The sequence below is a fragment of the Styela clava genome, chromosome 7 (genome assembly GCF_964204865.1).
Source record: "Styela clava chromosome 7, kaStyClav1.hap1.2, whole genome shotgun sequence".
NCBI lineage: Eukaryota > Metazoa > Chordata > Ascidiacea > Stolidobranchia > Styelidae > Styela > Styela clava.
The window spans coordinates 9,650,030-9,671,574 of NC_135256.1; the positions used below are offsets into that span (position 1 = coordinate 9,650,030).

At 34.1% G+C, this 21,545-nt stretch overlaps 2 protein-coding genes across 3 annotated transcripts; both read right to left on the bottom strand.

Annotated features, from left to right (window-relative positions):
- Positions 1 to 3,321: 3,321 nt before the first annotated feature.
- On the bottom strand, positions 3,322 to 7,885 carry LOC144411702 (copine-9-like). Its single transcript, XM_039394120.2, has 3 exons — positions 6,483 to 7,885; positions 5,738 to 5,823; positions 3,322 to 4,034 (listed from the first exon to the last, which is right to left on the bottom strand). Exons 1-3 carry the CDS (start codon positions 6,643 to 6,645, stop codon positions 3,906 to 3,908), a joined length of 378 nt encoding a protein of 125 aa, XP_039250054.2. The 5' UTR covers positions 6,646 to 7,885; the 3' UTR covers positions 3,322 to 3,905.
- On the bottom strand, positions 6,523 to 17,159 carry LOC120327762 (copine-9-like). Of its 2 annotated transcripts, XM_039394119.2 has the most exons (15): positions 17,024 to 17,159; positions 14,610 to 14,650; positions 14,474 to 14,523; positions 12,389 to 12,492; positions 12,042 to 12,075; positions 11,551 to 11,645; positions 11,068 to 11,223; positions 10,125 to 10,271; positions 9,636 to 9,702; positions 9,309 to 9,406; positions 8,766 to 8,856; positions 8,318 to 8,425; positions 7,886 to 8,016; positions 7,291 to 7,393; positions 6,523 to 6,646 (listed from the first exon to the last, which is right to left on the bottom strand). In XM_039394119.2, exons 1-14 carry the CDS (start codon positions 17,113 to 17,115, stop codon positions 7,372 to 7,374), a joined length of 1,236 nt encoding a protein of 411 aa, XP_039250053.2. In that variant the 5' UTR covers positions 17,116 to 17,159; the 3' UTR covers positions 6,523 to 6,646; positions 7,291 to 7,371. The 2 variants fall into 2 exon arrangements, with proteins under 2 accessions (XP_039250053.2, XP_039250055.2); XM_039394121.2 differs by lacking the exon at positions 7,886 to 8,016.
- Positions 17,160 to 21,545: the final 4,386 nt, after the last annotated feature.

Genomic DNA, 21,545 nt, shown 5'->3' on the forward strand with positions numbered 1-21,545 from the left:
TAATTTATACCCCATGCTCGGCAAATAAAAATTCCTAGCACGGCAGAAATCTATTTTATTTTCTCTCGGTTTCATAAATCAACATCTACCTTACAAAACATCTTAAATTTACCGTTAGAAGCCAACATTGGGGTAAAATTGTCTTCCACTTCTAGCCTAACTTATTTACATGGTGGCCTAAATGGCCAGGATCACACACTTTTAACTGTCGCTCTAATTTTGATAACTAGAAATCGGAAGCACATTGCCATAAACAGCGGCAATTAGCGCATGCTTGGAATCTGCAATATCTACATTGATGTTTGGTCATTTTCATTCTTGAGACAAAGATAATCATCATTGAGCACACAATATCATCAAATATTGACTTACGTTGAAGTGCATGTGTATGAAATATAATGTTACAATATAACGAAGGAATCAGAACTTTAGGAGATAAAACAAACAATATCTTCAATCATATCTACCTACGACTACGATATCCAACCACGATAAGATCTAACAAACCAATATTTTCTTTTGCTTCCGTGTTAGCAAAAAATACATTAAACCTATACCAATTTGTGCAACAACATGTTCTTGAGAAGACAAGCTTTTAATTCGAAGATTTTGATTTTGACACTTAAACAAATACCTATAAACGACAAGGAATTTACTGTTGAAAAATTCACAAACACTTCTTCAATTTGCAAACACCGTGGTACGGCCCCAAAAGCAATAGCAAAAATAGTTCGGCTAGATGGGATTATTAAAGAAATTTTTTGATAATCCTACATATCCTCCACAAAAAATACCTTATCTATTATTGCCTTTGTGAAAATCACTATTCTGCCATGAATTGGAATTTCAAAGATTAACTTAATCATATGTCTGTAGTTGTATGAATATCTTAGCTTAGAATAAAATATGAAATCCAGTTTATATACAAGCACTGTGATTTAATGTATTTCTAGTCGCATACGGTTTCTGCTAAAACTGCGGCAAATGAAATCATTATATATATAGGGTATCACAATATGGTCACGATTCATTAGTTTGGCTACTGACAACTCTTTTATTCTTAAACATTTTTAGAAATTACCTGTTTTTCATGAAGCATATTCCTATATAAAATATATATTTTATCACTATTGAATGTGGATTTTACTGATCTGATTCCAAACAATTTGACAGAAAATTAAGCAAATAAAGTAATAGTTATTATTTGTGAATTAACATTTCTTTTATGGCTTTTCGTTTCGCCCTGATGCGTGAAAAGTGATTATTAATGGCTACAGGTATTTTGGCGCTCGGCTTGACGTTATTTCGTGCTTTGTTGCAAGTTTAAACTTGATTTGTTATAGTTTAGCCTAACGTTTGTTTTGTATTGATAAAATTCTGTCTATGTGTGTCTCGAGCAACATACTATTTATTACCCGCAGTATAGGTTAATATATAACTTTTATAGAAAGTGTTAGTTTCAACGCTAGAACAAGTCTAATTGTAATGTTTCTCTCCACTACTATACATGTATCCCATCTCCTAACTCACATTCAATTACTTTATTTATGATTTTTCTTTTTTGTTGTAGGAATATTGTAATACATTAATTGGATTTTGAAATTTATTCGAAAAGAATGTTCGTCATTCCTAAAGTATTCAACCAATATCGCATATCCAAATAAGGTACAAACAGATGAAAAACGGACTTCTTACGGTGTATATTATAGCAAGATGTTATATATTTTACTCTAGCCATTTAATGCATCAGTGCATTCGAAAATTTCACACGAGAACTTGCGTGTGGCGGTGTTTCGACTTTCGAAATAGATATTATGACGTCATAGTGAAGACAAACTGAAATTCGTCAAGGTATCACGTTTTGACCCAATAAAAATATGACTTCACTGGTTTAGAAAGATCTGTGTCTTCGGATAAAGTAGCAAATGAGCCAAACCGTTTCATACGATGTAAGTCTACTAATATTGATTCACTTAGGATAGTTTTTATGTATTTATCCGGGACGAAACGAAACCCGATTGGACCGGCAATCCACTCGCACAAAATTATCCCTCAGAGTGGGGTGGCCAACCAGTCAGAGACCAAGTGCCGCATTTTGCACTTTATTAATGCGAAGAGCCACATTATAAACATGAACATCAGATATATCTTTAATCAGCTCTTCTAGAGAATGCTAGTTGGTACTCCAAGATGGCGGACACCGGAACGTAGTATGTGCACCAGGTTAGGCCATAATTTTATTCCAATTTTTCTTATTTTAGTTCTATTACAATTTCGGAGACTAGCCAAGTGACTTCCGTAGTATTTTTATCTGAAATTATGGTCTAACACTAACCTGGTACACATACTACGTTCCGGTGTCCGCCATCTTGGTTCACATACTTCGGGAGTACTTGCTAGTTTATTGTAAATATCACTAACCAACATGATTATGACAGAAATTTACAAGACACGTATTGTTTAGATTGCTACTAAGTAAGTGTGACTTCTGGCATTCATTGGATTGAACAATGCTCTTTAGACGTGGCTTGTATGTCGTTGTGGACAATCGAAGCAGTTCTTTCACATGTGTCAGAATATATAAATGCTTTGATTTCACGTGTTTTAGGGTAGAAAACAAAGATTCGCAGACGTATGACCCAAACATTGACAATACCTAAGCGCAGCTCGTTTGACATTAGGTACACGCTTTTTCATAACCTAATGGTCCCTTCTCTCTAAGCGCATTACAGTTGGTCTTCCTCATTGAGATCGAGCATCTTCAACTCAGTTGCAGCCTCATCTGAGACTAGAGGAATTTTAAATAATCCCTTCAAATTAATTAGTAGAATTAGTGAATTAATTAGTAGAAATAAATGAGTAGTCGATGACTTGATCTGTGACGTTTTATTTGCACTTCAATCAATGTTAAATTTCACTTTTGTCGCGCAACAATGAATTAGATTGTGACGTAATAAAGGAAGATTGCAAGGTAAATTAAATGAAGGCGGTCTTGTATCTTCGACGTAAAAGAACATTGCACAATGATTCATAATATGTTTAATCGTAACAAGATGATTCGTACTTTGCAAGTTATGATTTCTCTAATATAACCAAGGCGAAATGAGCCGCATGAGGCAGGCTCGCGAACCGCGGGTTGGCCACCCATGCCCCAGAGGATTCGAAATTGCGAACTCACGCAGGTAGGTAATCAGTGGTGCGATGGCAAGCGTATTTCTAACGCTTAGCACTATGCGCTACACTGCCGACTTACAGGGTGGTGCAAAATTCTAAAAAAATTTAAAATATCACAAACTTTTTCAGCAAATCAAACACCATATATATAAATATATATATATATTTACATTGAAAAAGATGCGAAAGACAAGGCTAGAATTAGTTACCTGTATTTTTGAAGTTGGCCAAAAATCATCGATGAACTAAATATCCATTAAGCTTGATAATTATAATAACGATAATTTTAATCGCTGTAACTTTAAAATTGCTATGAACAAGAATGCACTTATATCCTAGTAGAGCCATTTTTACACTGGTGGTCCGTTTGATATTCTTATATCAATAACTCATTCTATTCTGGTTTCGGTGTAGAAATATGGGCTTAAAAATACATAAAAATATATTATAGTATTACTTCAATTACAATTGATCTTATAGGACTCGCTGTTATCACACTATTTCAAGATAGGCAAAAACTCAATAACAATATGGTCAGTAGCTCCATATTTGGGGCAAAATGAAATTGAATGTCTAATTTCCGATCAACAATTTAATATTGCATGTCATGTTGGAGGCTAATTGTTCTTTGCTGAGCTTTGGTTTTCAAGAGTTGGTTCAAAATAAATCCTTTCTTTCCAGTTCTCAACTATTATCTTCTACTTTTTCGTCGAACTGTGTGACTTCGATCTTTATTTCTTTGATAAAGTAACATACTCAAGGAATTGATCTGGAATTTCCTGGAGAACTTCTTTTCTCAATCTTTGCATGCTTATCACTTCGTATTTATTACTGGCAGAAAAATCTCGAAAAGGAACAAACTGTGGTAAAAATAAAAGATTGAACTGATTTGTTATGGCAAATTGGGTATCCATTGGAGATGTACCGATACCACTTTTGTCGCCGATACCGATCCGATACCAGCTAAAACGCCGATACCGATACGCCGATACTACAAAAAAGGCCGATATTACCGATATTCCGATACCGATACTATGTAATTATTACTTAATTAGGTATGCTGTGTAGGGCAGACGGGTTAAAACAATGGTCTCTAAGCGTTGTTCATAGTACACATTATTTCAGATCGAAAAAAAAAAGATATGTATATCACATAATATGAAATTAATGTTTGGTATCCATATGCTGTAACTGATTAAGATACATTGTACAGTAACGCTAGTAATCTCGGTGTTCAATTAGAAAACTCATAACCCGGGATGTCCAATTTGAATTTAATATTAATATCGCGAGCTTCGAATATCGTTATTCGTGTTTAAAAGAATATCGAATATCACCCACACATTCTAGCGCCGCCGTCCTACGTTCAAATTAAAAGCATTTTACAAATATTTAATTTAGTGGCTAATCGTAATCGTCGACGCAATAAGTCAAAGCCAACATGAAAGAATATCAATCAGCACCGACAAAAAGAAAGCCCACCGTTAACCGTTGAGGATGTTTTTTTACTTCGCTATTTTATAATATTTTACAATTGCTATCATATATTTTGAGACAGTCAAGGGCTAGGCGGTCAAGTCAATATATCTATAAAGAAATCGTGTAGTTAAGCAGAATTAAAATTAATACCTGTGTACTGGGATAATTGTGTCGGAATTTAGTTTATCGATGTCGACGGACTAAATGACACTCGTACTTGACGACAAACAGTCAGAATTTATACCCGTGCCAAAAGTCCATGTGCCGTTAATAAGGAAGGACCCCAATTCCACTGTATGATTTAAAACTGGGCGCCTAGTTGCTTTTTGTTATGTGCTGTGTTGATATATTTTTTCATAAAAACTATGTAATATTAAAAATGTCAATATAAAAATTTGACAGCGAAAATAGCCAAATTAGTTGAGCTAGTTTAGCTGATAAATAGCTAAAAACACGTGAATCCTATTCTCTCGCAGGGGTGGGGACATGTATGGCTCATAGCTCACGATCTCTCCAGACAAAAATAAATTAAAAAGTAGTATTCCAACTTATCTTTTAAAACATTCTGGACCATATCAAAAAGGTAAATATATCGGTAATATCGGCCTTAATCTAACCGATACCGATACATGACCGATACCGAAAAAATGGCCGATATTGCCGATACCGATACCCGATACCGATACATCGGTACATCTCTAGACTATCCATACGCAATGTTGTCATCAGATATCTACAGAGAACAATATATTTGTGGTTGTACAGAAATCTACTTATGAGGGTGTTTTATAAAAAATTTATGGGGCGTTTCACGCCTTCACTGGGAACAAGGCTAGCGGCGAGCATTCACTGCTTGTAACGCCAATGTATAGTTAACATGATACAACATCTGCATAATTCGATAATATTTCGAAAATAAAGTAATGTTTTAGTTTTTCGAATTGATATTTTCCTAGGTAGTTGCTGTTGCATTTCCATTGTATTTTGTTTCGGACATAATATGGTTATGAAGCAGTATGACTGAAAAAGACAACATTGTAATTAACAAGATGTGTTTTTCTAGGAAGCCTATTTTACATATTACCTGTACAATATCTCTTTTGGCATCTTTTTTTTCTTTGCCATCGATATAAAACAACCTCACCACGTCACCATCAAGTTCTTTCATTGCTATCAATATAAAAAATTTCAGGGTGCATCTACATATAAGGAGCTAGCCGCCGAACCCTTACGTCCATATACGCGAGAAGTTTCATCCCGGACTCCCGGTTTCGGAACTTACGGATATATATATATGTGGACAATGGGAACTTTTTAGATTATATTACTGAGATTATAGTGACTGAAATTGTCAGATTCAAACAAAATAAGTTAAATGAACTGATTCCCGAAAATTCAAATTGTACTGGGTGTTGAAAACTTTTTCTCAAATAAACATGGAAGTCTGGCGTTTTATCCACGCAAGAGCTTCTTAATACCAGGTTACGGTCTTTGCTCGTGGGAAAAGAAGCTGTAGTGAACCCTCGAGCGCGGTGTCTGAATTTAGCGCCAAAATTCGTTTCTTGAATTTCATTTTTAAAACTGCAGGCAACAAAAATTAGAAAATCAAAGAAAAATTTATGTTTATTTTTTTCATATCTGACTGATAAGAGCGAATGAGTTGTCCGTTGTGTTCTTTTCCGAAGAAAATTAGAAAACGTAAGTCGGAGTAAGCCGCAACAGTGTTAATGAGAATCACTTCAATAAGAAAACTAGAAAAACGCTTTAGTATGCTACTGCAAAATTTAACATAGAATCAACATAAAATGTTCTTCCTGATATTATGTTACCTTCAAAATCACCACCTCCGATTCCAACAATCACAATAGACATTGGCAATGTGGCTGCCTTTACAATAGCTTCTTTTGTATCATCCATGTCGGATATGTTCCCATTTGTAACAATCAAGAGCACGAAATATTCCACGAGTCTTCCAACTTTCTTAGATGCCATTCTAGAAGATGATAAAAATAGGTGATATTTTACTTCTTCTTTGACTTTTTTCACCACAATACAACAAATGCTTTTGATTTAATTATATATCACGGTTAGGGCTGGACATTTCGAATAGAATTGTAAATTATTCGAATCGGTTGAAACAAAAATTTTGAATCACCGCGTCTTGTTTTTTTAGTCCACCAAAGTGAGTTTTACTGGTACTCCTGAAGTATGCGCACCAAGATGTCTGACAACCTGAACCGTAACCTGGTACACAGTCTGATTTCAGGTTGTGCGCCATCTTGGTGCGCCTACTTCAGGACAATAGACAATAAGTTTATTTCGTCGTGCAAGAAATCACAACACAAATTCAAAATAGGAAAAAGTAATTAGGCGTTACAGTAAAGGATTTCATTGCAATTGACTGGAAGTCGCGAAGGACCAGAAATGGTCATCATAAGTCTGCGACACTAAGATTAAAAACGAGTTAATAAAAAATGAAATAAATGAAAGCAATAAACAGGAAGAGAAACTTATCCATCCAATAATTAACCAACAAGGTTGATATGAATCATCATATATGATTCGGGAGAGAAAGTAAAAATAAAAGTCGGGGAAATTCAATTGATATGCAGTAGCCTAATTATAAAAATAATTCACCATATCCTTCAGCTGTGCTTCTGTACAATTGCAGCGATTAAATTTTTTATCCATTGTCATATGCAACATTAAATAGAGCGATCATTTTATTTGATGAGAAAAACTAAATTAAGCAAAATTAAATTAGTCAAGCAACTTTCATTTACAAATTCTAAGGCACAATTTATACTCCATGTACAACCAGCCACATGAAACTTTTGAGGAAGAAAATAAAATTTTGAGCCAAGGTCAAGGTTAGGCGCATATATCGAGATCGGAGGCGACTCCAGCCATTTTTTAGTTTCGGTTGGTTAGCTACGGCGGTCAATCATTCATCAACGAACTGGAAAATTGTTTAGGTTGCTGAGCGACCGCACGCGCATTCAGAATCTGATTTGTAGAGACAAAAAGTTTGGAAATATGTGAGTAAGAAAAATAGTACCATATTAGGTCAGGAGGTTCGTTTTATGTTTTTGTATTGGGAGTTGTGACTGAAAATGTATTGCGATCTACAGCCACGACAACTTATATTTATTTTATTGATCGTGATGGCAGCGTCCTTCATATGCTGTGCAACATACCAAGCACAATTAAAACGATTAATCTATAGTTTTACTGTGATATCTTTTTTATTATAGGAGCAAAATTTGCTTTGCACGCTTTTTTTTCGACTTTCTCTGAACAGCTTTTGAATGCTTCGATAATTCCTTCCACTTTGGTGCATTCCGGGCATTGTGAATTCAAATTCTAACAAAAGTATGTGAAAAGCGGGGTAAATTAATCATTTTAATATAGAACTAGAAAAATCAATTTCTTAGTTAATAAATCAAAATCAAATCATCACAAAGAGCAATTACAGTAACGTGTTCGTTGAGTACACGCTTGCCATGGTCGATCGGTATATGACGCATTTCATTCAAGAAACAGCCAAATCAGGAAGTAAATAAACGCGCCCAGTAAATTTTATAAAATTGGCACTGTAGTTAAAAAGAACAACAACAACAAATCACTCAGTGTTATTAATTTAATTCATATAATGTCACTTCACCAGTGGAAATCTATCTGTATTAAAATCGAATCCTTCCACATCGGCTCCAAATCCGTACGCTGAGAATTCTTGATCCTTATGGTACTCTTGAATCACGTCACCGACAGCCTAAATATAAAACGCCCAGTTCTGTTATTTTTTTTAATAACATAATATGTATAAAAATATTTTTTAACTTGTAAAAGTTTGTTGAACATAAGAAAATATAACCTTTTTAATATTTATTTGTAATCAGGTATCATTTCTCAATATCTTATAGCGATTCGTGTACAATATTTTTGTCTGTGATAAATTAGTAAATTAGTGAAAATTTATATGTGGAAGCATTCATAAAAACTGTTCAATATACCTATAAGAGAAATATTCAGCAGATACATTCATGAAATTATAAATTGTGTATCCAACTCATTTTACTTTGTTTGAAAGTGGTAATTTAATTATCGTTCACCTTGATCGCGGGTTCATATTTTGGTTTATCACTTGGATCAGTGCGTAGAAAAGACAAATCGATTGCAACAACGCAACTGAACTTGACGCGTCTGCATTGAAAAAATATTGATATAATAAACCTCTGTAGGCTTAACTGCAACAGCAAGTCACTCAATATTACGACTGGCATTCTGTTAGTGTAGTATTGTACGTGTTTTGTTTATTCAATGAACACGCTTCGCTAATTTCTTGTTATTGCTGGGTGAATTTGCTTTTCTCGCAAATAATGGACCAATCGATTTCAAATTTCCGATACTTGAAAGCGGCTGTTACATTATTTCCAATTTCCTCTGGGAGGGGCCCAATATTTCAGCAAAAATTTTTAAGTTTGATTTTAATTAAAAGTGAATCCTCTTATTTCCTTGTGCAGTTCAAGCAGTTCTCCCGTGGATATGTAGTACGCTTTATCTAACCGGTAATTGACCATCTGGTGGCCACAGTATTAACATCTCATCAGTATTTATGTGATTTATTTCATTGGATTATTGAATTCTTCACTTACTCTTTCGATATGTAGTCGGCAAACGTCAGTTTGTCGATTGTTTTGCATTTCAATGTAAGGTAGCCAGAATTCTTCTTCTTCTCTTTCTTAGAAAATATCTGTTGAAATAATTATAATTCCTACAATTATACTGAGTTTGAAACGCCTATATTGGAAAAGCTTAGATATGTTCTAAATCTAGACTGAGTTTTGATTGCGATTTTGACAATCTCGTAAACTGAACAAGATAACCCATATATATATGCAAAGCAAAATTTGACCAAAAATATTTTTAATTTTTTTGGTTTCTATCAAGAATCAGTATGATGAGCTTTTGAAAAATATCACCTCGTATGTTCTATGTTTGACTTTGAGTTCTTCCAAGCACGTTGTAAATACTCCGATGAGACTGTGGCTAAAATATGAAAAGAGATCGGGGTGTAAATTCACAGTTTAATAATTAATCAATACAATAATCCATCAAAATAATTATACCAACGATGGTTTAACCATTCCGTTATTTTACTCATAAAAGTTTTATTGCAACCACCGCGGTGTTGGCAGAACTGTTTGTTCCGTTAAACCATTATAAAATGAAAACCACAATATATTTTTGTCGAGTGTTTTGTCAATGTGAGAGGAAAAGCATTTTAACTAATCAGTCATAAAAATGGTGATTCTGAAGATAAAAAATATCAAAATATAAAACAACCGTCGTTCAGCTATGAGACGTTTTAACGTATAAACTCAAATAATCGCATTTTGAAGCCAAACTCACGTGTTCTGTACAAAACTTGCACTTATAAACACTTAATATCCTCGCTTTATATTGCTTACCTTCCATTACGATTCCAGTCAAATACTTCTATTTGGATTTTTCTGTTGAGATTTTTGCCACATAATGTGCCAACAGATATTTCGAATTCTTCCCACTCAGGGTTTAAGTTATTTTTTATCACCTCAGTCTTGTGGCACACGGTAAAACTGTAAAAAAAGTATATTATAACAATTCGATATGTTTCGTTTTAAACGAAGATTTTTCTTCAGGACTTCCACCTCACGAGCAGTTTTTCCAGGCTATACTGATTTCAACCGTTTAAATTATCGTCAGCCGAATACTGCTGAACTGTGTTTCTCGATCGTTCTTCGTACACCTTGTTACAGCGTGTTATATTCTATGGATATCACAATTTCCCAAAACCATATCCTGAATAAAGCTGGAACTGTGCAACAGCTAGCGTACCGTAACGTCCCAGTACCGGTACCCCCATCATCCTAGCTCATCCAAGTCTTGTGATAATGATTCATGTGTCTAGTCTCATCATGATTTGAAATGCTGAGTGAATTGAAACGTGAATTTTACTGTAATATCAAATCTTTTACAGTACTTAGTCTACTGCACGGTACAGTCAAAAACCATCCGACATTCGTGTAGCAATAGGTCCTCTGGCATGTGGTCGCGGTACCGCCACAAGTAATTTTTAATTTTGATGACGTCACCTCTCAAAATTTCGATGTGAAAGTCAAATCATACAGTAAGCCCACATTAAGTTTTGAAAAATAAAATAAATAGTAATAATACAATAATAATAACAAAACAATCCATAGGTCCATTTCGTGTCAAATAACATTGCCATATTTTGTGCATGGATCAGGCAGCATAAAAAGACTTACTTATTAAAATTGATACAAAAATATGATAAACTCATAGAATCGATCGCGATAAATAGCTACGATGCCATCATAAATAAAATAATAATAAAAAAGGAATTAATCCAACCTTCCATCATTGTTACATCGAGAAAAAACCATGAAAGGGTCGGATAAACCAAAAAAATCTTTTCTGTCTAGTTTTTTCCCTTCCCATTTCATGCTTAGCCACTGCTTGGAGGTGCTCAGCTCTTCTGCAGATATGGTAATTTTTCCTTTCTCTGGACTAAAAATAATTGTGAAATGAGTAGTTTAAACTGGGATGTTTAACAAAATAGGAATTGTATAAACTGTGATGTGTATGAACCTTGACATATCGTGGATAATATTTTTACAATGAAGATCTGCTAAAGACGATAAATAAATTCTAAATAAATTTTTGTTCGACAGAAATGCGACAATGGCTTATTCGCAGTTTGCTGGGGGTAATTAACCTTATCTCTTAGCCCGTCAGTGATCACTAGGTGCTCTCATATCAACACTTTTTTGGAGACTCGCAAAAATTCATAAAAGTTTGTATGCCTAAGTGAAAGTGATCCTATAGATAACTCACAGTTTTGTTCCTTTTATATAGAGCGTAGTATCATATCTTCCATTTTCTGCTTGTATGATATCTGAAAGTTTGCATTCTGCCCAACCTAAGGAATTCTGTAATTCAAAACGTGGCTCACTTGAGCGATTTGAGCAAGAATGTTTCCCAAATTGGACATAAGCCCACGTATGTGGCTAGGTAACCATCAGAACTACCCAAACTACTATTTTTCAAGTTAAAAACACTTTTGCTCCGAGTAATCTATAGTTGAATCCGCCCGACAATAACAGAAATTTAATAAATAAATTTCCCAATCATATTGGAACCTTGGGTGGCGTTGCCGATAACCAACTTTGATTACCCGCTGCTATCCGTCCCAGTGGAACTGTGCGATATATTATCTTTTTTAAATATTGTATATGAAAACTTTATTAACAAATCATTTATTGCAGGACGTTGAAAATACGTGAATTCATTTGCGCGGTACTACTGAATGCAGGAAAATTACTTACATGGTCTTTTAGGTCATGACTTTTTTTGTCGTATCTGTAAAACACGACAACAAAACTTACAAAAAAACAACACCATGGAAGCTACTGAGAATTTCGATAAAATTTTAAAAAATAAAAATTTTGAAAAACTGTAATTTGGATATTTTCTGCGGATAGCTTGACACGTCATTTTTGTCGAATAAATATAAAATATTCAGTTAAGAACATATTTAGTTTTTATACTAAAAAGAAGAAGATAGTAACGATCAAATATATGGAGATGGCATCAACGAATCCTCGTTAGTCGTCGGGATTCGTGTCCGTATAATTATAATTAAGCATTGGTGTCTTGGTGATATAATACTCACACTTCAAATTTCAAATATTGGATTTCGTCGAAAAAGTAATCAATGCAGAATTTTCTCGCAAATTGGAGATCTGAAGTGTTTTTGAGTACTTCTGTACGTCCGAACTAGAAATGAATAATAATAATCACACTACAGCATTTCCATTCCTTACTTAGATCTCGATACCAAAATCCAAACGAAAAATTGCTTCAGTGACATTATATATATATTTAGATATATATAAGATTTTCTTGTTACATTTCAAAATGATTGGAGAGCTTATCACATTATATTGAACAAGATGTGAAAATAATTTAGGTGAAAGCAGTTTTTCCCCCCAGCTTTTCATTTTAGGGAGGGGGGGGGGGTCGAAATTTAGGGGGTGGTAAATAATTGTCTATTAGCGATAAAACTATTTGTATTCTTAAAAAATTGGTATGTATATTAAGAAACGATGTACATGAGGGGTCCCCCAAGTTGATTGACGACGAGCCAAAATACACAGCAGAATGAAATTGTAGGGCCAGAAAAGGGGAGCGAGGAAAAGTGCGCGACGACACGACTTGGGTTCAGGGCGCGCTTAAGCGCCCTGAGAATATTTTGAGAAATAGGCACCAATATAGGCTCTAAGCTTGATTTTAGATACACATAGCATCGCAATTTGTTATGTAATGAAATAAATAATTATAATGTTTAGCGGATAAAACTCCCGGGAAATAAATAACAAGCACGGCTTTCAGTAAGTAATGTGCAACTAATAGTGACTAATGAAGTTACTTGCTCATCTAGCATATGGCATCGTATGAATGGCTACTTATGGCTTGTTTTGTTACACATTTTTTGAACATTTTTTTGAACATGTTCGTTTGACTTTTGTATGAATTAGGCAATGAATTAAATTTTGAAATACGCGCGTCAACTGATCATATTGGCGCATAATGTTGTATTCCTTTAGAACTGAAATATTTTGTGGGCAAGGAAGACAAATCGCTGAAGTTTGATTTTTCCAATAAAGAAATAAAAACGCTGCCATTCATCTAAAAAAGGTCTGTTTTCAGTGCCTAGTTTTCGTTTTGTGACATCTTTAAGCTTTTTTAATATACGGCTGATATCCAAAATACTGCAGTGTGTGTGTAATCTTAATACCCACACGTATACGTAAGATACTGGTATAATTCAATTGTTACGAAATAAACGTGCGTATACTGTGATAATGATGTAACGATGGACGGAATCTAAAACTCAAAAGGTACCACATGAAGTGATAAACCATTTCACTCAAGTTCGGCGACCATTTTAAATCGTTACGCGGGCCGTAATTGACCGCAGACTGCGGTTTGGAACCCCCATCTACACTGATAAATATGCCATAGTCGTTATATTTGAATACAATTATACTTGAGTTAGAAATGACCTCAAAATTAGGGAGGGGGGGGGGGGTGAAAGCACCAGCTATTATCTAACTTACACAAAATAATAAAATTGTTGTTGTGTGTCCACCAGTGAATATTCTGTTACCCTGTATACCCGAAGTTGCCAAACTTTATAAAATTATGACGCGATTACTTTCTATATGATACAAATCACGACACATCGAAAAGAACTTTTGACTGTATTAATTATTATATTATAACGAGGAAATATAACTTATATATATATATTTATCAATCGTATATTTATCAATGTATCACCTCAAGCTTTTTTTTTCATTTTCATGAATAGTTCTAAATATGGGGAAAATAACAAATAATTTTTAGAAAATGGACTGGAAATTCGCGATGCACACGTAATTATTTTGACACACAGAACTTTGGAACTACTATTGTTTTGTTATATTATATTGTTTATATTTATGTGACAACATAGCCCAATACCAAAAATAACTGAGTGTTGTCGTTATAAGTTCAAATATTAAGTCCAGACAGTTCAATTTGTATATCATTATTTAATTCTTCACAAAATAAAACAGGATGAAAATATGTCGAATATTCATCCATTTAACATCCATTTATTCTAGACATGTCGGCCGTGAATTCACCATACATCAGACAGTTATCTTTGCTACTTGAGATGCCAGTTACCCATAAACTCTCAAACGCCACTAACCTCTCTCCACCTTCCTTCACAACTCAATGATTGTTCATACATCACGACCACTAAAACACAAAAGTATTAAGATTAAAAATCAGAATAAATATTATTAAAAATAAGAACTTTTATTTTAAATTAAGAACCAACTTACTCGGATTGGATTTTGAGAAAATGTCAGCATCTTTCAGACCTCTGAATAACAATAAAATTTATGTTTTCCAAGTGAAATTGGGGTAAAAATTAATCTTTCAATATATCACTTGTCGTTTGGACTGCCAACTCAAGCTATCCGCGTGGGTTCAATTTTGTTTATCTATCACTGGGTCACCAAACTTTTTTGAACGCGGGCCGGATATGACTCAAACTGTGTGGAAACGGGCCGGACAAATATTTTTGTCAATGCAATACAATAAATTCACAAAAGTTGGGAAATCCATTATTCAATTTATTCAACAATATATATTCTATATTTCTGAAGACTTGAATATTAAATTCTATCTATATCGCAGAATATAGATCAAGAACATTCCAGGAAAACAAATATACAAGATTTCTATATCTAGACAACTATCCTGAGTTTAAATGTTATCAAAACGTTGCAGTCATGAATTAGGAATGTTACATAATCCGATTTTTCGCTCCAAAAAATGTTCGCATCACGTCTGCTAAGTACCGTTACGCCGTGTCGGAGTACCGCTCATAAAAACGACTACGGACTGCCTGCTGTAGCATGGAATTCCATGAAATTTTAACATAATTTAGATAAAATAAACAACTATTATCTGGTATATGATTTTTTTCATTAACGCATAAATTTCCCAACATTCGTGTCTTTTAAAAATTACGCTCTATTTATACGTAGTACAGATTAATGATATTGTCTATGGACACCAATAAAAATTATGTGGACGTGTGTATTTCTTTTCTAACTTGATACTTACCCATATTTATGAAATTTGTACAATCAGAACATCGTTAATTATTACCGACAATGAACCACTCTCAAACTAACGTGCACAACTCCAACGTTTATTTGCGACGATCTTTTGGCGGTATCAAGACAGTTGCCGGAATAAAATCCTGAAATAGTCTCAATATTCCATAGATGTGACGCAGATCGAAAGACTAGTGATTGATACGTGTTCTTTTTTCATATTTATTACAGTTCTTATGAAAAAAGTGATACAATCTTTATGGAAAGAATTGGCCTGTCTGGTGGTACTAAAATTCCGATATTTCTTGATCGTTTTTTATAAACTTGGTATTGTTTTTTATTTTCACTCAGATCCACTGGCGCAGTTTTTATTTAAATCGAATAAACTGTAATTTTTTTGTAATATACCCACATGAATATCCGCTTTGAAGCAGTACAAAAGTTAGTGTGACTTGTGAAATTGGAGCAGTACGCGAGGGATTACAGTACTGTTAGCGCAACATGCACATTCGACGTTCATTTCAGCACAAGAAACGTGAACAGTTTCGTCGAAAGCATGAGCCACGAGTGCATCTTTCGCAGAAAACGTTGCGTACCGGTAAAGAATTTTAGCCTATTTTGTTACAGCTATTTCTAGACTAATTTTTCATTACAACTATTAAAACTACAATTCCTAAGGATGCAAATGATGATCGACGTATTTGATTCATACTTAAATTTCCCAAACACAACCAAAACTAACAAATAGCATTCAAAATCGCAAAAACGAAATATTGTTTACAGCCACGACTGAAAATCTGTCAGGGTGACAAAACAAAAGTATCTAAGCGGATGCGAAAAGGTCTATTATTACGTCACTTTTTTGCATCTTGCTGATTGGCCAATGTTACGAAATAAACAAGGAAGACGATGCTCGGGGAAAATTTCCCTTGGAAAAATAATTTGCCATTTTTGCATGTTATTGCGGGCCGGATAAAATGACGCCACGGGCCGTAGTTTGGTGACCCATGATCTACCACATCGGTTCCCAAAGGACGCGCAGCGACAAGTTTCCAAGTACTCCGCGTGAAAATGAACAAAATTGTGTTAAACCTAACTAAAATATGATTAAATATTTATATTTCAAATGTTTTATTGTTTCTTATTTTAAATGCTGTGAATATAAATCAATAAATTCATTTTACCTTTCTATATCGTTTACTTTCTGTTACGCATCCCACTTGAGAAAGAGTTGGCTTATTGCCTTCATTCCTTAGACTTAGACCTACTTGTTTACAAGTTTCATAATGGCATAAAGTAGGCTAGCTAGACATTAACAATCACAAAATTGATCTCTAATTGAAAGCGTCATTATTTCCGTGTAATTGCTCCGTGGGTTTTTTCCGTGATAATTTGGCGCTGTACGAAGTTTGGGAACCGCTGACTTACTATACTCATTATTCCAAGGTCTCGTGAGTTCGAGGTGACAGCTAGCAAGAAGCGATTTACACCTTGAAATAAACTTATTTGTAATAAAAATGCAAATCTCTAGGAAAATGTCGTTCGTAACTACAGTTAACTGATAAACTATTTATAACATAAATACATTTATTTGACTAATTTATTCATAACATAATAACAGATAAACATACCTGCAAGAAATTGATAACTCATACGTTGACGTTTCCTTCGAATTATTTACTTCAATTTTCGACATTTTGGAAGTTACGTCAGAAAAAGCCATGATGTACTTTTAAACTGCAATACCCTAAATCTACTATAAACAGTGAAATATGTTTAGCTGTGTGTGCACATCTTGGCATCATGCTTCATGTAATAAAGGAACTGGGGAACCTGCTAGATACTGATATACAAAATGCCAATGGTATGAATTCTTGATGGTGCAAACTACTGGCTAATTTATGAACCATGCTCAGCCATTACTTTAATCAACATGGAGCTTTCAGACCATATTAAATCTACCTTTGGAGAGAAGACACGCATTACAGTAGCATTTCGTCCACCTCAAGTCTGATTTATTTATATGGTACATGGCCAGTAACATGCACTTTTAACTGCCGATCTAATTTTAATAACTAGAAATGAAAAGCATATTGACGTAGACAACGGTATTTAGCGCATGTATAGATTTTGCGATATTTACATTGATGTGTTCGTCTAGCGATTTCATCCCTGTGAGGAAGATAATCATCATTGAGCACACACTATCATCAAATGTTGACTGATATTGAGGTGCATTTGTATGATAATTAATGCTAAATATTAACGAAGGAACCAGAACTTTAGGAGATAAAACAAACAATATCTTCGATCATATTTACCTAACTACGATAAGATCTAACAAACTATTGCTTGTTTGTTTTTGCTTACGTGCAAGTTTTACCTTTTCGTGAAAGTTTCAGTAAATTCATTATTCACAGTCGCATTATTTTGCTAAATATTAACGAAGGAACCAGAACTTTAGGAGATAAAACAAACAATATCTTCGATCATATTTACCTAACTACGATAAGATCTAACAAACTATTGCTTGTTTGTTTTTGCTTACGTGCAAGTTTTACCTTTTCGTGAAAGTTTCAGTAAATTCATTATTCACAGTCGCATTATTTTGTATGATTGACGAATTGAAAGAACAAAAAAAATAAATATAAACTTTCATATTTTTTTTCAGTAAGAGACAACTGGAATGAAAAACTCAATCATCAACAAGACTAAGAAAAGTATACAGTTTTTGCATCTTTATAATTATTGCATCGTTTCGTATTCTTCATAAAAAAATGGAAAAACTCTAATAGAATTAAAAAAAATCCTCCTGGGTGAAATTGAGTATTTCACTTCAATTTCTAATAGAATTTAAAATTCAATTAAGATGACAATTCCCTCAAACGTATACAACTTAGTACAACAGCTTGTTCTTGAGAAGACAAGCTTTCAATTTCAAGATTCTGGTTTTGACACTAAAACAAAACCGATAAACGACAAAGAATCTACTTTTGAAAAATTCGCAAACATTTCTCCAATTTGCAAGCACCTTGGTAATGAGAAGAACCGAATGAGGAGAAAAAGCAGTATATATCAAAAATAGTCTGCGGCTACATATCCTCCTTAAAAGAAGTAGTAAGGGACGTTGAAGCAGAAATGGATGTCTTTTTGGACACGTAGTGGACATAACGATCGTTTCAATATTATGTTGTTGTTGTTCTTGTTCTTGTTCTTGTTCTTGTTGTTCTTTGACACGTTTTTAAAAAGTCGCTTTTCTCTTCGAATACTGGACCAATTGCTTTGAAATTTTTAGTGGTTAAAGATAAAAATTTTCTCCAGAAGGCTATTACTTTTTTTTTCGCTATGACGTCATCAAAATTATGTGACTCTACGTGTCCATATATTTGAGCATAGCTCTCTTGTGCTAGAATACCTTTGCGAAAATTATCATTTCGTCATGAAAGCATTGTAGTCAAAAGCTTTTTATTATTCATATTGACATGTAAGAATTTCTAAATAGCCGCCCAGAATTGACGCATAGTGGTGGGCTTGAAATCCAGTTCACAGCCAAGGCGCACATTGACCCACGTTTACGTTTGGATTATTGCTGCCAAAAAAAGAAGAAACATATATTTTTAGATTGATTCAACAGCTTTCTGCGGAACTATTATGGAAAAAATATGAGCTACGACGTATGTTTGTGAGCGCGCGATGCTGTAGCATGGTCAAAAACGTGTTTTTCTACTTTCACATTGTGAAGTCACGGATTCGGAGGATTCGATTCGAGTCCTTGACCTACTACTCGGATTCGTCGAATCCATGTAATGCCGGACTCGTCCCATCCCTAGTAGATATAGGATCCTAACTTGAAACATATTATCAAATCCAGTTTATCTACAAGCACTGTGCTTGAATGTATTTCTTGTCACATAAGGTTTCTGCCAAAACCGCGGTGAATGAAATCATATAGGGCAACCTACGGCCTCATTTACCAAATGTGACCCCAAGGAAACTTGTGCGACCCGCGGAAAAACGTCACTTTTGAGTAGTGTGCGGCCCGCAAAACCAGTTTCAAATTTAATCTAGTATGTGCGAGTAATTCCATTTCTTTTATTCCGAACAATCAATCATCTTTCACGCATCAGGGCAAAGAACGATTAAAGAATTGTAATTCACAAAAAAAATACTCTATTTGCTTAATTCCTATTTAATTGTTTGGGAAATCCACATTCAAAAGTGATATGATATTGGATTATTTTTTATCAATGACTACAGGTATTCCGGCGCTCAGCGTAGCGTTATCGCGTGCTTTGTTGCTAAACTTGATTTGTTTTAGTTCAGTCTAACATTTGTTTTGTATTGATGAAATTCTGTCTGTGTGTACTGAGCACTTAATAGTAAAATACCACTTAACACTTCCCGCAGTATAGGTTAATATATAACTTTTATAGAAAGTGTCAGTTTCAGCGCACTATAATAGTAATTCAATTACTTCATGTATGTTTTTTTGTGAGAATATTGTAACACATTATACATTAATTGGAATTTGTCTTCTTATGGTGTATATTATAGCAAGATGTCACTCATTCTACTTCAGCCAAACTAGGCATCTTCACATTCGATTTCAATGATACCTCTTCCACTCACCACCAAAAGTGCGTTAGAAAGAATATTACATTGACTTTTTTATTTGATTTGACGTTGATGTTTCAGTCTGACTTCATTCGATTCATCTTGAAAACAAGAGAGCTATGCTCAAATATATGGACACGTAGAGTCACATAATTTTAATAACGTCATAGCGAAAAAAAAAAGTAATAGCCTTCTGGAGAAAATTTTTATCTTTAACCACTGAAAATTTCAAAGCAATTGGTCCAGTATTCGAAGAGAAAAGCGACTTTTTAAAAACGTGTCAAAGAACAAGAACAACAACAACAACATAATATTGAAACGATCGTTATGTCCACTACGTGTCCAAAAATGTTAGCATCTCCGCGTAGATTTCAGACGACGTCATATTGTACTGTAAGTGGACTGAAAATTGTCCCCCGGCGAATTTCGTTTTCGTACGAAAATGAGCTCGCGATTACGTAATCGAGACACATATACGCAAACAAGTTGATTTTATCATGATGACTATTTTTAGAATTGGATGACGACAAAACTTTGTTACGGTAACTAAGACAACAGCAAGCCTTTTGGATCAGATGAAGTTAGAACGTGATTCAAAATAAAGTGTTTGTGATTGTCTGATTGAGGCTCACAAACAGACATTTTTTCACAACACCACTATTAAATCCCTTTTGTAATTTTGTAGTTTTTTACTTCGGTACAAATAATTAATGCGTGTTAAATTACTAACATAACTGGGTATGTTTGAATTCATATTCGATTGTGCGCATTTCAGATTGGCTTCCACCTCAGTTTCGTCATATTATTAATATATCCCCCTGAATAAAATAGACATAACTTTGAATTATTGCGATAAAAATTCACGTTTCACTTCAAACGTAGAATAGCGAAATATTTATTTGGCATTGTGTAATATGTCATATATATGGGGAGAAGTTAAGTATTTGTGTTGTCGATGCTGATTCAAACAACTTCTGGTTCTTACAATTATAGTAGTCTCTACTCTATGTCTGAACCCAAAGAATCGAAAATATTTTCAAAGTATCGAATGGCAATATTTTAGAGGTTTTCCTAAATATTATAAAATTAAAAAATAAGGTATAAACCTTTGAAGCAAATTCACTTTAAAACTTTTGTGAAAATTTTGATATTACTGAGGTTTAAGTGGAAATCTAGTAAAATGCTCTTCATACGGTAGATTTTAAATCTTTTAAAGTCGATAGAGGTGAAATAAATGATCCTCTAACTACGACTGAAACCTGGTCATCGGTAACCGAAACAAGCTATTTAAATAGAATTTTTGCTAATTATTACTTGATATGAGAGAATTGTGATCACTTGCTTTTTCTACGCACACGTACACCTTCAATCAAGCGTGTTACCTTGAAGTTTTGAATAAGATTATCGTAAAAACAGCCCAAGATCTGTTGTCTCATTTTTTATATAGATATATTTCCATGTAAGATCAAGCATTAAAATTAATACTCATTGTCATTGTTCTATCTTTCCTAAATTTGATGATGTGCATTTATCCGTCCC

What these genes read in the sequence shown, in the direction of transcription:
- LOC144411702 (XM_039394120.2), bottom strand. Translation starts at nt 6,645, where the DNA reads ATGGCATCTAAGAAAGTTGGAAGACTCGTGGAATATTTCGTGCTCTTG. An exon ending in CGGAGGTGGTGATTTTGAAG is followed by an intron (nt 5,824 to 6,482) that starts GTAACATAATAT and finishes TTATATTGATAG; the next exon opens with CAATGAAAGAACTTGATGGT. An exon ending in CCAAAAGAGATATTGTACAG is followed by an intron (nt 4,035 to 5,737) that starts GTAATATGTAAA and finishes TTTTTACCACAG; the next exon opens with TTTGTTCCTTTTCGAGATTT.
- LOC120327762 (XM_039394119.2), bottom strand. Translation starts at nt 17,115, where the DNA reads ATGGCTTTTTCTGACGTAACTTCCAAAATGTCGAAAATTGAAGTAAAT. An exon ending in GAGTTATCAATTTCTTGCAG is followed by an intron (nt 14,651 to 17,023) that starts GTATGTTTATCT and finishes ATTGTTATTCAG; the next exon opens with AGGTCTGAAAGATGCTGACA. An exon ending in TCAAACATAGAACATACGAG is followed by an intron (nt 9,407 to 9,635) that starts GTGATATTTTTC and finishes TTATTTCAACAG; the next exon opens with ATATTTTCTAAGAAAGAGAA.